This window comes from Arachis hypogaea, chromosome 6, assembly GCF_003086295.3.
Source record: "Arachis hypogaea cultivar Tifrunner chromosome 6, arahy.Tifrunner.gnm2.J5K5, whole genome shotgun sequence".
In the NCBI taxonomy this organism is placed as follows: Eukaryota; Viridiplantae; Streptophyta; class Magnoliopsida; order Fabales; family Fabaceae; genus Arachis; species Arachis hypogaea.
In genome coordinates this window covers 107,322,851-107,335,527 of record NC_092041.1, presented here as the reverse complement: position 1 = coordinate 107,335,527, position 12,677 = coordinate 107,322,851, and the positions used below count along the sequence as shown (strand labels likewise).

The window sequence follows — 12,677 nt, the reverse complement described above, 5'->3', positions numbered from 1 at the left end:
TAATTGAGTATAATACGATTAATAGTATTCAAAATAAAACACATTAAAAATAGCACTATAGAAGAGAAAGATTCTTACTCTGTACGTTGACCGTTTAACATGATATACTCTGCTTCCTCTCCCAATCCGTCCTCCACTAAGGATTCCACTCTAACGTACACCCTCATCTGAAAAATTATTAAACTTTGAAAGGGACACAAAAAGTAAATAAAGAAAAGCAACAATAGTGAACCAAACTCCTCTCATGTACTGAATAATTTGAATAATTTACAACAAATTTGTTTAGTTTCACTCTTGATTTTTTCATTTTTCCAATTTTCAATTTTAAAAAAAGAAAAAAATAAAAAATATATATAAACTCAAGGTTGCGAGAACCGGACCGGTCAATAAACCGATGAGGTCATTGATTCAATGGTTCACTAGTTCGACCGGGGTTCAACCGGAGTTCAACCGGTTTAATTAAATATTAAATAAAATTATTAAAAAACTTAAAATAATCTTAAGTATATAAATTCAATAATTTCTAACTTAATAAAATTTAATATTTCACATAATAAATTATCCATTACTTAATATTAGAGGTTCACAAACAACTTCAAACATCAAAGTTTATAACTAAACAAAAAATAAAACATACATAATGACAAACCCATAATGGTCTACATTCAAAAGATACAATTACTAGCAAGTTTTTAACTAATCAAAGGTGCAACTCATCAAAAATCATAATTATCATTAAGTGTTCTAACATCTCCATCATAAACAGGTAATCCAAAGCCACCATCATCAGAAGTACCACCAAAAGAAGCTGTATTTGAAGAATCAGCAACATAAACAGGTAATCCAAAGCCACCACCATCATCTGGATTCAAAAAGTATGCTGCTGCATGGAGGTCACGCTTCAAATGCTTATCCCACCGCATTTTCAAGATACTTGTATAAGGTGTGTATGCAGATTTCCTATTTTTAAACATTGTCTTGATATTAATTTTGGCTCTTTGCATGCCCGCATACATGATACCCAGAGAAGGTTTCTCATCAGCATCAACAAATCTCAATAACTTAATTAGAGGACCAACAAGCATAACAGTAGTAAAACAATCCTCCCAAAACTTACTATCCAAGATAATTGAACTAACCATCTTCCCATTGACACTCTTGGAAAATTTATGAGAAGTGAAATATTTGTCAGTCACCAATGATTGCAAGTCTTCTTTATGATCATATATACTTTTCAAAGTAATGAAAACAGTAGCAAAACGTGTTACTCCTGGTCGAACAATTTCTTTCCACTCTTTTCTTTTTCTAAGCCATGACAAGAAAATCATATGATTGTAAACAAACACAGTCACTTTTGAAGCACGAGAGGCAAGGTCAGCTATGTGAGGAAGACTTGCTATGTCTTTCAATATAAGATTGACGCAATGAGCAGTACAAGGAGACCAAAAAATGTTTGGATACTTTTTATGAATGAGTTTTTCAGCAGATACATATTTTGCAGCATTATCAGTAACCACATGCACAATGTTACTAGACCCAACCCAATCAATAACCTCAGTAAACAATTTAAACAAGGTATCGACAGTTTTTATCATATCAGAAGCATCAACAGACTTAACAAATGACATACCAGCAGGATAATAAACTAGAAAATTAATTAACATACGTTGCCTTTGATCAGTCCAGCCATCTGCCATCAGTGTTCAACCAGTCCTTTTCCACGAGCTCCTATAACCTTCAACAAGCAACTGACACTCCTTCTTAAGATCGGTCAGCAAATGAACTCTCATTTCGTCATACGACGGTCCTTTGAAACCAGGTCCAATTGCAGCAACGCCGTCCAAGGCAGGTTGAAAGTAAGGCGATTGAATTGCATTGAATGGAATCCGTGCATCAATGATCCATTTTGCAAGCCCCAACTTAACCTTGTGTTTAACTTGTTTACTGGCCAAGACACTTTTCAAAGCTGGTTGAGAGCCTGGCGTAGTCCTTTCCTTAAAATAACTTCCAATTGGAGTAGCAGCAATCGCTCTTCTCTTTCCTTTGTCTCCCATTGTTGCAGGAGCCGGAGGTTGTACAGGATTAGGCGCTTCACCCTCTTCTTCCGCTTCTCTTTCACTTTCCACATCATAACAATCAGATGTAAATTTTCTTTTTTCTGCCTTATTTTTTTTGTTTTCCTCCAAAAGCCTTTTGAATTGAAGTTCAACATCCTCTGTTACTTTGTTACAAACTTTAATTTGTCCAAGGATTTTTGCAAGATGATATTTCATTCTATATATCCCCCTTCCATTGTAAGTATTCAAGCAGAAAATACATGTATATTGAGCCTTGCTATTTTTGTCATACTTCACTGTAAAATACTGCCAAGCTGGATCAGATTTACCTCTGGATGAACCAGTTTGAGAATTTTAAACAACATTATCTTGTGGCTGTGAGTTACTTTGTGATTGTTCCATCTATAACAATCAGAAAATCAAAGACAAGAAATCAACTTCAGAAAACCATGAAAATAATGAAGCAGCAAACAGAACATGCAGCATAGAGAATCAAAAACTATTTCCAGCAAACAGAACATGCAGTATAGATCAACTTCATGCAGCTTGACAGTCACAGAAATCAACTGAGAATCAAAAACTATTTCCAGCAAACAGAACAGGCAGCATAGATCAACTTCATGCAGCTTGACAGTCACAAAAATCAATTGATTCAGGTAAAATAAAAATTTAAAACTATTTCCATTCAGAAGCAACAAAAATATTCATGAACCAGCAAAGAGAAGCAGCAAACAGAACAGGCAGCATAGAGAATCAAAAACAAAAATTAAGATCAGAACATATTCATGAAGCAGCAAACAGAAGTAGCAAAAATAGATTGAAGATTCATGAAGCAGCAAAAACAGATTGAAGATTCATGAAGCAGCGAAAACAGAGAATCAAAAACAGATCCATGAAGCAGCAAACAGAAGCAACAAAAGTGTTCGAGACTCAACACGACTTGAAAAATAGATTGAACCTGAAGCATATTTAACTGGATTAATATGTTATTTTGTTTTTAACTCAAATGCCATGTTATTTTTTTTTCAAACAGAACAGGCGAGCTTAGAATTCAGAAGGAAGCATGTTCAAAATCAAGAAGACAAGAAAATCAGTCTTACCGGCGAATGAGAGGCGGGCTCGGCGAGCTCTGCGAGGTTCGGCGATGAGGAGGCGGGCTCAACGCGGTGGTGGTCGCGGCTGCTGTGGATTGGTTTGGGTGGCGAATGAGGAGCGCTGCTGGGTGGCGAATGAGGAGCGCTCTGAAATCTGGAGCTTGGTGGGCGGTGGCAATGGTGGCCTTGGTGGGTGAGGGGGGAAGAAAGGGGAGGCTGGGAGCTTGGGTGATTGGTGGCTGATTAGTGATTAGGGTTAGGTAAACCCGTACACCAGTTTCTATTTTTTTTTTAAAAAAAAAAGCCAAAACGACGTCGTTTGGCATCTGAATTTCCAAACCACTAAACCGCCAAAAAACGGACGGTTCTTCCGGTTCGCCGGTTAACTGCCAGTTCGACCGGTTTTTTCACCGGTTCTTTGCTATTCGGTTGAACCGGCCGATCCGATCCGGTTTTTAGAACCATGATTATAAACCCTCTCCTATTTTCTCTCTCTTTCACTCACGCACAAGTCCACGGAACCCAACTCCCCCTCTCTCTCTCTCTCTCTCTCTCTGCACTCCATGGAACCCTAGCCCCTTTTTCTTTCTCTCTCACAGCCAACATCAACAGGAGGCCAGGAGCCACCGCCCAGTGCCCAGCGCCGACGTTGCCAATGAACTCGTCTTCTCAGCCATCATCCAGTCTCGTCGTCGCTGATCCTCTTCTTCTGGATCCCATCTCCTCATATCGCTAGGTCTTATTGCCGAACGGGTGGAGGGTGCTGTCGCCACCGGGTGGAACTGACCGTGGTGGCATCAGGAATCATAGCTAAGCAATAATTGAGTATAATACGATTAATAGTATTAAAAATAAAAAACATTAAAATATCATTATAGAAGAGAAAGATTCTTACTTTATACGTTGACCGTTCAGCATGATATACTCTACTTTCTTTACTAGTCCGTCCTCCATTAAGGGTTCCGTCCCAACGTATACCCTCATCTGAGAAATTATTAAACCCTAAAAGGGACACACAAAGTAAATAAAGAGAAGTAACAATAGTGAACCGAACTCCTCTCATGTACTGAATAATTTGAATAATTTACAACAAAATAACTTACAACAAATTTGTTCAGTTTCACTCTTAATTCAGGTATATCTTTTTTTTAGCTTATTGACAGGGTCAAGGACATAGAATTTCTTTTTGTTGACATCAGCAATCCACAACCACCAATGCGCTCCATTACTTATTTATAATGACTTTCTTTTTATTTTTAACATGACTAAGTATTATTTTTTATATATATGTTCTTAAACAATTATTTTATTTTTTTATTATCTCATATTTAATTGTCAAATCTACTTATTATAGTCTTTATAGTATAAATAAATTTTTTAACCAAAATAATTACAGTATATTAATATATAGATAATATGTTTTTATCTTAAACAATTTTTAGAAAATTACTAATAATTTAAGTTGTATTAATTAAAAAATTAAGTTTAATTTAATTATTAATTAATTAACTAATATAATAAAATTAATTATCACTATTTTTTTAATTAATTTATTTATTTTTCATACTAAATCAAATTTAATAATATAATTTTATTATTACATGTTAAGTTTAACAAAATATTTTTTAACATAAAATATAAAAAAATTATTTATATTTTATTTTGAGACAAATATAATATAATAAATAATATATATAATAGTATTAATTTTTTTTAAAAAATTTGTGGGGTTAAATGTGGGTTTGTCCTGTAATAAACAGATGTTGCATCGACGTTTACAGATGAGAGAGAGGATAGAAGTAGTGACATGCAACTATATCTTTAATCTTCTCTTTCTACATTTTTTTTATTTTACTTTTTGAAGTTGAGTCGTGCGTTCTTATTTTAACTCTAAGTTTGATTTTTTATAGTTGATAAGCAGCAAAGCACCATTGACTCTTCATAGTTTTTAAAATGGTGCTTGTGACACTGAGGATTTTTTTAACAATCCTTAACGAAACATAAATGTAAAAATCTTCTTTTGTAATTTGTCCTTGGATGTGATCTTGTCTTTTTGTTATAGTCTTTTTAACCTTCTCTTCTTACTTGAAATCGAAAACTTGCTTTTTGAACTTTGTTTTGTCCTAACTTTTATAAATTTTCTCATTCTTTCTTTTTGTTTGAGAGTGATGTGATGTGAAAAAAAAAGAGAAGATAGAGTTTTGATTTTGATGGATGTAAAGTGTGGTGTGTTTTAAATTGAAGTGAAATTGAGTTACCTTATTAGTAATTAAGTGGAGTGAATGAATTTGTGTGTAGACCATCATTTGGGTTTGTGATGATCTTGGGCCAGATTTTTTTTTGTTCTTTAGGCTAGATACTTGTTTTTGTTTCTAATAATTGAAGGGATGAGTATAGCAAATATCTTCTTGAATTATAGAGTGTTTATGTGGGCTTGACTCAATTTGGACTTATTTTCATACTTTTTGAGCCAAATTTAATTAAATTAATTCTTGCACATTTAGCAAAACTAATTACCCAAACAATTAAATAATATTCTAATAATGTTTAATTATCATCTTTATTATAGTTTAATTATTTAAACTTAACCGCTACTAATTAAAACACTTATAAATTAAAGTGATTAATTATGATCACCGTATTATATCTCTCTTTTAAACAAAAAAAGCTTGAGCATAGTTGCAGACTTAGATACAAGAGTACTGTTTTTTTCATCTGTCTTTCTCGATTCTAATATAAATACTATTATTAAATTAAGTCAGAAATCGTATTATGAGATTATTTAAATCTCGATTTGTGTTTGGTCAAACATGTTGGCTCACATTTACATCATTCGGTGGCAATATTTAATAAGCGCCAAGCAAAATCAAGAAAACACAATGGGCAAAAGAGATAGAAGACAAAGATTCAATTATTGTTTTTCATTTTCATCCATGGAGTATCAGTTTCTTCTTGATTCACCTCATACGGGTTAGTTGCTTCTGCAGCACTGCCATCTTTAAAAGTGAGTAAACTTTCCTCTTCTTCATGCTTTTGGTTTCTCTTTTTTTCCCTTGGAATTTTAAGACGTTGAATATATTTGAATAATTTTTTTTTTAATTTTGAGGATAAATATATTTTGTGAAAGAAATAATCGTTGATATAAATATACCCTATGTTTCTTTAAATGCATATGGAATTATATGGGTGGAGGGACATTAATGCTTCTAACTGTTTCTTTCATCCATTAATTAAGTTGAGTAGGGAACCACCCATGTTCGGTAACGATAGATTTCACATTACTAAAAGCACATCAAATTTCAGAACCCAAATAACATATCTCATTTGCAACATAAAAGACAGAAAAGCAAGGTCCTCGCGCAGTAAATTATAGTTTTGTTCTGTTTTATTTATTGTATAACATACTATATTGAAAGGATTCGTATAGTTTATATCTTCGTCCTTTTTTATTTTCTTAAAAAAATATTAATTATATCTTAAAATCAATCATAAAAATTAACTATATTTATATATAAATATATATAATTTAATTCATTTAAATATATTTTTTAATATATATTTCATACTTATCACTGATTTTGATATACATCGGTAATAATAATTTTTTTTTGGTTTCGGTGTGCAAAATGGCACAAGCAACCACCAACGTTAAAATAAATATTAAAAGAAGAATGGAGTACCTAAAACTATTGATTATGTTGATCAGCCATCTTCCCCTGCTTCACACGCACTAGGTCTTGATGAGGGTAGCAATAAGTCTTAATATTTATTTTTCTAATGCAATAAAGCCTCAATGAATGTTGATTGTTAATTTGTTGGGCACTCATCTGTGTGTGCAGAAGAGAAAGGGAATTAGCAAATTAAAGATGGCATCATCAATGTCATCAGGAGGGGGAGGCGGCGGAGGCGGAGGCGAACCGATGAGTCCGGCGTCAAGGTTGTTCCACTCGCCGAAGTTCAACTGCTATGTGATGGCCGTAATGGGGTGCAAAACAAGCGTGAATCCTCAAGTAATCAAAGAAGGATTGCGTGAAACTATTCTTAAGCATCCAAGGTTCACTAGCAACCTCGTAAGTCATTCTCTATTTCTTCTATCTTACCACTATTTCATATTTCTAAAACTATGCTTATATGCGTAATGCCTTTCTAAAACTCAAAAAAATATCATTTATTGTTGAAAAATGTCTAGTTATAGTGCATTGATAGAGTAAGATAGGTTCCTAATGGATGTGCTAAAAAATTGGCCTGTCTAATAAAATGTATTTTGCTAAAGTTCTGGTTTATCATTTTTACTTCGTATAATTTTTGGATTGCGTTTGACTACTTTAGGTAGATTCAACTCCACCTGAATTATGTATGTTATATAATTAAAGTTCATAGTTTGTTTTATAGAAAAATAAGTAATAAAGTGTTATATTTTTATATTTTAATTAATATTTTTATATTATATAACGTTATTTAACTTTTAAAATAATTTATTTTAATATAAGATATATAATATTTATTAAATCTACCTTTTAAGAGTCATATTTTATTAATTTATTATATAAAAAAAAATGCTACATAATATTTTGAATTTATTGTTGCTGACCCTCAATTAATTATTAATATTTAAAAATATAGAATAAAATTTATTAGATTAGTAGATTAAAAAGATTAGACTCAAATGACTTAGTGATTGCAAAAAAAATATTAAATTCCAATAATTTATAATATTTTTCGTTATATAAAATTTACAAAATTATATATACTGATTATATATCGAGTTCACCCGATTTCAATTTACTTAATAAATCCTATAAAATATGGTGAAAACTCATGTGCACTCGACTTCACGTGAAGTTGATAGTTGAGAGCCGTTAGATGAAAATTTAGTCAAATCAGTCAAATTATCTAATGGCTCTCAGTTATCAACTTTACGTGAAGTCAACTGCACCTGAGTTTTCACCATAAAATATTAATATCGGTTCCATGTCTGACAAAAGCCCGGTGGTCGGTGGACCCATGCATAACTCCCCCTAACTAAAATATGTGGGTGGTGATGTTCTATTGTTCTTTTTTGTGCAGAGATTAAGAGTTTCGTTTATATATTTGGTTTAGAGTTATATATCTATTATTAAAATAATGCAGATTTATTATTTTTTTTATATTTATTGTAAATATTTACTTAATTTTTAAATCATAAAAGAGATTTCATCAAACAATTAGTGAAATAAAGTGGAGTATAAGTTTTTAAATCCACGACATAACTAATTAACTATCAAATCTATTAACAATAGTATAATAGCAATCTCATTCCCTTTCGCTTAAACACAGGAGTTCCTTTCTTTTCAATTCGTTGTTTTTGTTTTCTTTCAAATGAAACACATGGATACTCTTACTCCAAATTCCAAATGAAAGTCAATAAAAAACAACTAGAATAATTTGAAAACATCACTCTCAAAGTCTTCATCATAAGATGGAGTAATCACTACGTTACTTATATTTTAGAACTTAGCTAGAGAAAAACAAATCAACTGAAATTTACAGGTACGACTTTGCTTAAACAATTTAAAAAAGAAATCAATTAAACTAATTAACAAGAGCTTATTGTTTAATAATACAAGAAAAAACTATCCACTGATCTGTACACTACAATACATAAATATCGTCTAACGAACTTCTAACTATACTAACTGATTCGTTAGCGCGAGTTCTCAGAAGTGACGAACTCACGTCAATGCGAAAACGAGATTCAACATTCATCTTGAAATTCTATTATATTGTTGAGCCAAGCCTGAACTAAAAGAAACAAAACAATGGGTTCAGATATTGAAGTTGGAATAATTTATATCAACGATCTTATTCAATCAGAGGAGAGAAAGATGACCAAAAACAGAACGGTGAACCCTAGGGCACGTAGGGTACTCATTGTTTGGGTTATTAAACGTAATGTTATGTTTCGAGTTCGATTAATGGTAGTTTTGTGGCTGGAAAAGTATGGGGAGCCATGGAGGTTTAAAGAGCATTAGAGATATAATCATTAGTGTTACTTTTTTTATTAGCGTAAACTTCTAGAATGAGTAGTATCATAACATGGTATTAAAATTTTAGATCCGAAAGGTCAAAAGTTCGATTCTTGGTGAACTCCAAAATCAATTTGGAGCCAACGAATATATATGAGGATTTCATCTTAGTCTTACCAAAAAGAAAACAAGAACTAGATTAGAGCCTTTTCTAGTGCTAGAATTCCTAAAACTGGGCACAATTTGATTCAACAATTATATACAAACAAGCATGCGGAACCATCATGCTAAAAGGGTTATCATTACAGTAGTTATATAACTTCCATACTTAAAAAGTGTTGTAAAAATTAAGTTATCATTTTTTTAATTAAGTTAGATGTATATTAAAATCAATTATTAATATAAAATATATATTAAAAATAAATTAAATTATATATATTTATATAGCTTTAATTTCCAATGTGGTTCAGGTTAAGAAAGGAAGGAAAACTAGATGGATCTCAACCACAATCGACTTAGACAGCCACATCATAGTTCCAGAAATCAATTCATCAGAAATTGAATTTCCAGATAGATTCGTTGAAGACTACATATCAAACTGTACAAAATCCCCACTGGACATTACAAAGCCACTCTGGGAACTTCACTTGCTCAACATCAAAACCGCAGACGCAGAATCCGTTGGAGTTTTTCGCATGCACCATTCAATGGGCGATGGTGCTTCCCTCATGTCACTCCTTATTGCCAGCACTCGTAAATCCAGTGACCCTAATGCATTGCCAGCGATGCCAGCAGCAACATCAGTAAAGAAGGATGAGAAACACAAGAGAGGTTTCTTGATGGTGTTGTTTGGGCCGTTGATGGCGCTGTGGTGGGGTTTGGTGCTGATGTGGCACACTTTTGTGGACTTGATGATGTTTGTGTTGACTGTTTTGTTTCTCAAGGACACGTTGACTCCCCTGAAAGGTGCACCTGGAGTGGAGCTTCATACCAAGCGCTACGTGCATCGGATAGTTAGCATGGATGATATCAAGCTTCTCAAGAATCAAATGAATGCGGTAATAACTCACTTCTCCACCCATGCACTCATGAGTTATATGTTTAAATCTAAAGTTTAATTTTGATGCACCATAAATATTTACTATTTTACATAATTTTTTATTATATTTATTTTTTGATAATTATTCTATTGTCAACGAAAAAGATAATTAGTTTTATTTACATGTTATGCATATTATGATGTATGTATTAAATTATTTTATATTAATAAATTAAAATTAATTCTTACATAAAACAGGGGCGGAACTAAGTGGTAGAAAAGAGAGACGGTAGTCTCTTAATTTTAAGTTTTTACATGTAAATTATATGTAAATTTTATTTTAGTCTTAGTTTATTGTATAAATATTTTTGACCCTCTAATATTTTATCTAACTCCGCTCCGACATAAAATATTATTAATTTAAGACTAATAGAATAAATAAGTTGTTAATAATTTTGAGATGAATTTATAGGTTTTGTTGGAAACAAGTTAATAAGTGGTGTTTTTTTTTTTTTTTGGACACATTTCGATTAATAGACCGTCAATGATGTTCTGTTGGGAATAACACAAGCTGGTATCAGTCGCTACTTGAATCGACCGGAATTCGGTAAGTGTCTTCTTTTTGTTCTTTTGATTACCGGAAATTAAAGTTTTACAGAAAATGAATAGATTTGTTACCAACATTATTTTGCTATAATCAGTAGGTGCTAATGCAAAGAAGGAGTCAAGTAGTGTCCTGAAGAAAATTCGGCTTAGATCAGCCATTCTTGTTAACATTCGACCAGTTTCTGGAATCCAGGTGAATTTTGTCATCAAATTAACACGAACAGATTTGTAGGTGTGCCATGATATATTCTCCGGTTAGTAATTGGTAGCTGGTTTTTAGTGTACATACAAGATTTTTTTAGTCATGTTTGTTTGATCAGCAAGATTGTGCGTTTTTTTTTTGTGTTGGAAAAGTAAGTTGTAAACTTGTAATATAACCATGCATTGGTGGAACATTAATTATGTTAGTCAGGATATAGCAGATATGATGGCTAAAAAATCGAAAGTGAGATGGGGAAATTGGATTGGATACATCATGCTTCCTTTCTCCATTTCCTCACAACAAGATCCATTGCAACATATTCGCCAAGCAAAGGCTACCATTGACCGCAAGAAACACTCATTGGAAGCTGTTAGCACCTACGCTTGTGCCAAATTAGTACTCAGTTTATTTGGGGTTAAGGTACGTTACGATATAACAAGACATATATATATTGGTGGTATTGAGTTTTGAGCAGTAATTAATATATTGTCATAAAATATTTGGTTGGGTATATATATAGGTGGCGGCTTTCATAATACGAAGAGTTCTGCTGAATACAACGGTGGCGTTCTCTAACATGCCAGGGCCGGTGGAGGAAGTTAGTTTCTATGGTCATCCTGTCGCATACATTGCTCCTAGTGTGTATGGACACCCTCAGGTATGTCTTCAATAATTAGATAAAGCATATCTTTTTGTTAAAATTTTTATTATGTGAATTTTACCCCACCTCTTCTGTTCAGAAAGTTTATGATCCCTTTTTGAAAGTATATATTTTATATTGGTTCTTATCTGGTTATGCATTTGATAATATTGTTCTAGCTATAGTGGGATAAGTTGTAAGAACAGAGAGGAGTAAATGGTTGATACACTTAAGCCTAGCTTATATACAAAGAGTTTGTTATAATCAGTTCAGTTTGCACGTGATGAGCATAACTGGCACTAACTGATTCTGTTAATTCTGTTAAGTAACAGCTTCACTAGTTGATGATAATCTGTGATTAGCTTCGTTAATTAATACGAATTCATCAAAACTTTTATTCGAGTTGGATAGACCTTTTTAAACGAGAATTTACCTTGGATTTAATTCATTTATAAGCAAATAACTTGCTTTGAAACAACTCATCGTAGTTTCTTGAACCAAATTAGTTACTGCTTCTAGTTAGTAGAATCCAGATAACATTATTTAAAAAAAAAATTGGAAAAAAACTCAATAGAATAGGAGTTTTACCTTGATTATTATTAGGCAGTGATCATTGAATCATCCATTCCACTCATCAGTTCGGATTTGTTTTGCAGGCGTTGACTATTCATTTCCAAAGTTATGCTAATAAGATGATAATTTCTCTATCAGTGGATCCAAGTGTGATTCCAGATCCTTATCTCCTTTGTGATGATTTCGAAGAATCACTCAAACTCATGCGTGATGTTGTTCAGAAAAAACCCGTTGAAGATGCAGTCTGACAACAAATACTTCAATTATCAGCATTTGAGAAAGTTTATATTTGTTTAAGTAATTTCATTTATTATTCAATTATTCTAAAATTGATTTATTACACACACATAAATCATAGGTGCAAGATATAGAGTTTATACAAAAACAATTTGCAAACCAAAAACGAGCAATTAATAGATTTAAAATAGAGATTATATAATTGGAAAAAAAGGATTAAATTA

At 32.3% G+C, this 12,677-nt stretch overlaps 2 protein-coding genes across 5 annotated transcripts; one reads left to right on the top strand and one right to left on the bottom strand.

Annotated features, from left to right (window-relative positions):
• Positions 1 to 716: 716 nt before the first annotated feature.
• Positions 717 to 1,697, bottom strand: LOC112805888 (uncharacterized). Its single transcript, XM_025848211.1, has one exon. The coding sequence runs from the start codon at positions 1,695 to 1,697 to the stop codon at positions 717 to 719; it is 981 nt and encodes a 326-aa protein (XP_025703996.1).
• Positions 1,698 to 5,832: 4,135 nt separating this feature from the next.
• On the top strand, positions 5,833 to 12,619 carry LOC112697417 (wax ester synthase/diacylglycerol acyltransferase 11). 4 transcript variants are annotated; one of them, XM_025750590.3, is made up of 8 exons: positions 5,833 to 6,155; positions 6,991 to 7,221; positions 9,627 to 10,214; positions 10,733 to 10,802; positions 10,900 to 10,994; positions 11,214 to 11,423; positions 11,524 to 11,661; positions 12,300 to 12,619. In XM_025750590.3, exons 2-8 carry the CDS (start codon positions 7,018 to 7,020, stop codon positions 12,462 to 12,464), a joined length of 1,470 nt encoding a protein of 489 aa, XP_025606375.1. In that variant the 5' UTR covers positions 5,833 to 6,155; positions 6,991 to 7,017; the 3' UTR covers positions 12,465 to 12,619. The 4 variants fall into 4 exon arrangements, with proteins under 4 accessions (XP_025606375.1, XP_025606374.1, XP_025606372.1 ...); XM_025750589.3 differs by having other exon boundaries at positions 10,897 to 10,994; XM_025750587.3 differs by lacking the exon at positions 5,833 to 6,155 and adding an exon at positions 6,492 to 6,897 and having other exon boundaries at positions 10,897 to 10,994.
• Positions 12,620 to 12,677: the final 58 nt, after the last annotated feature.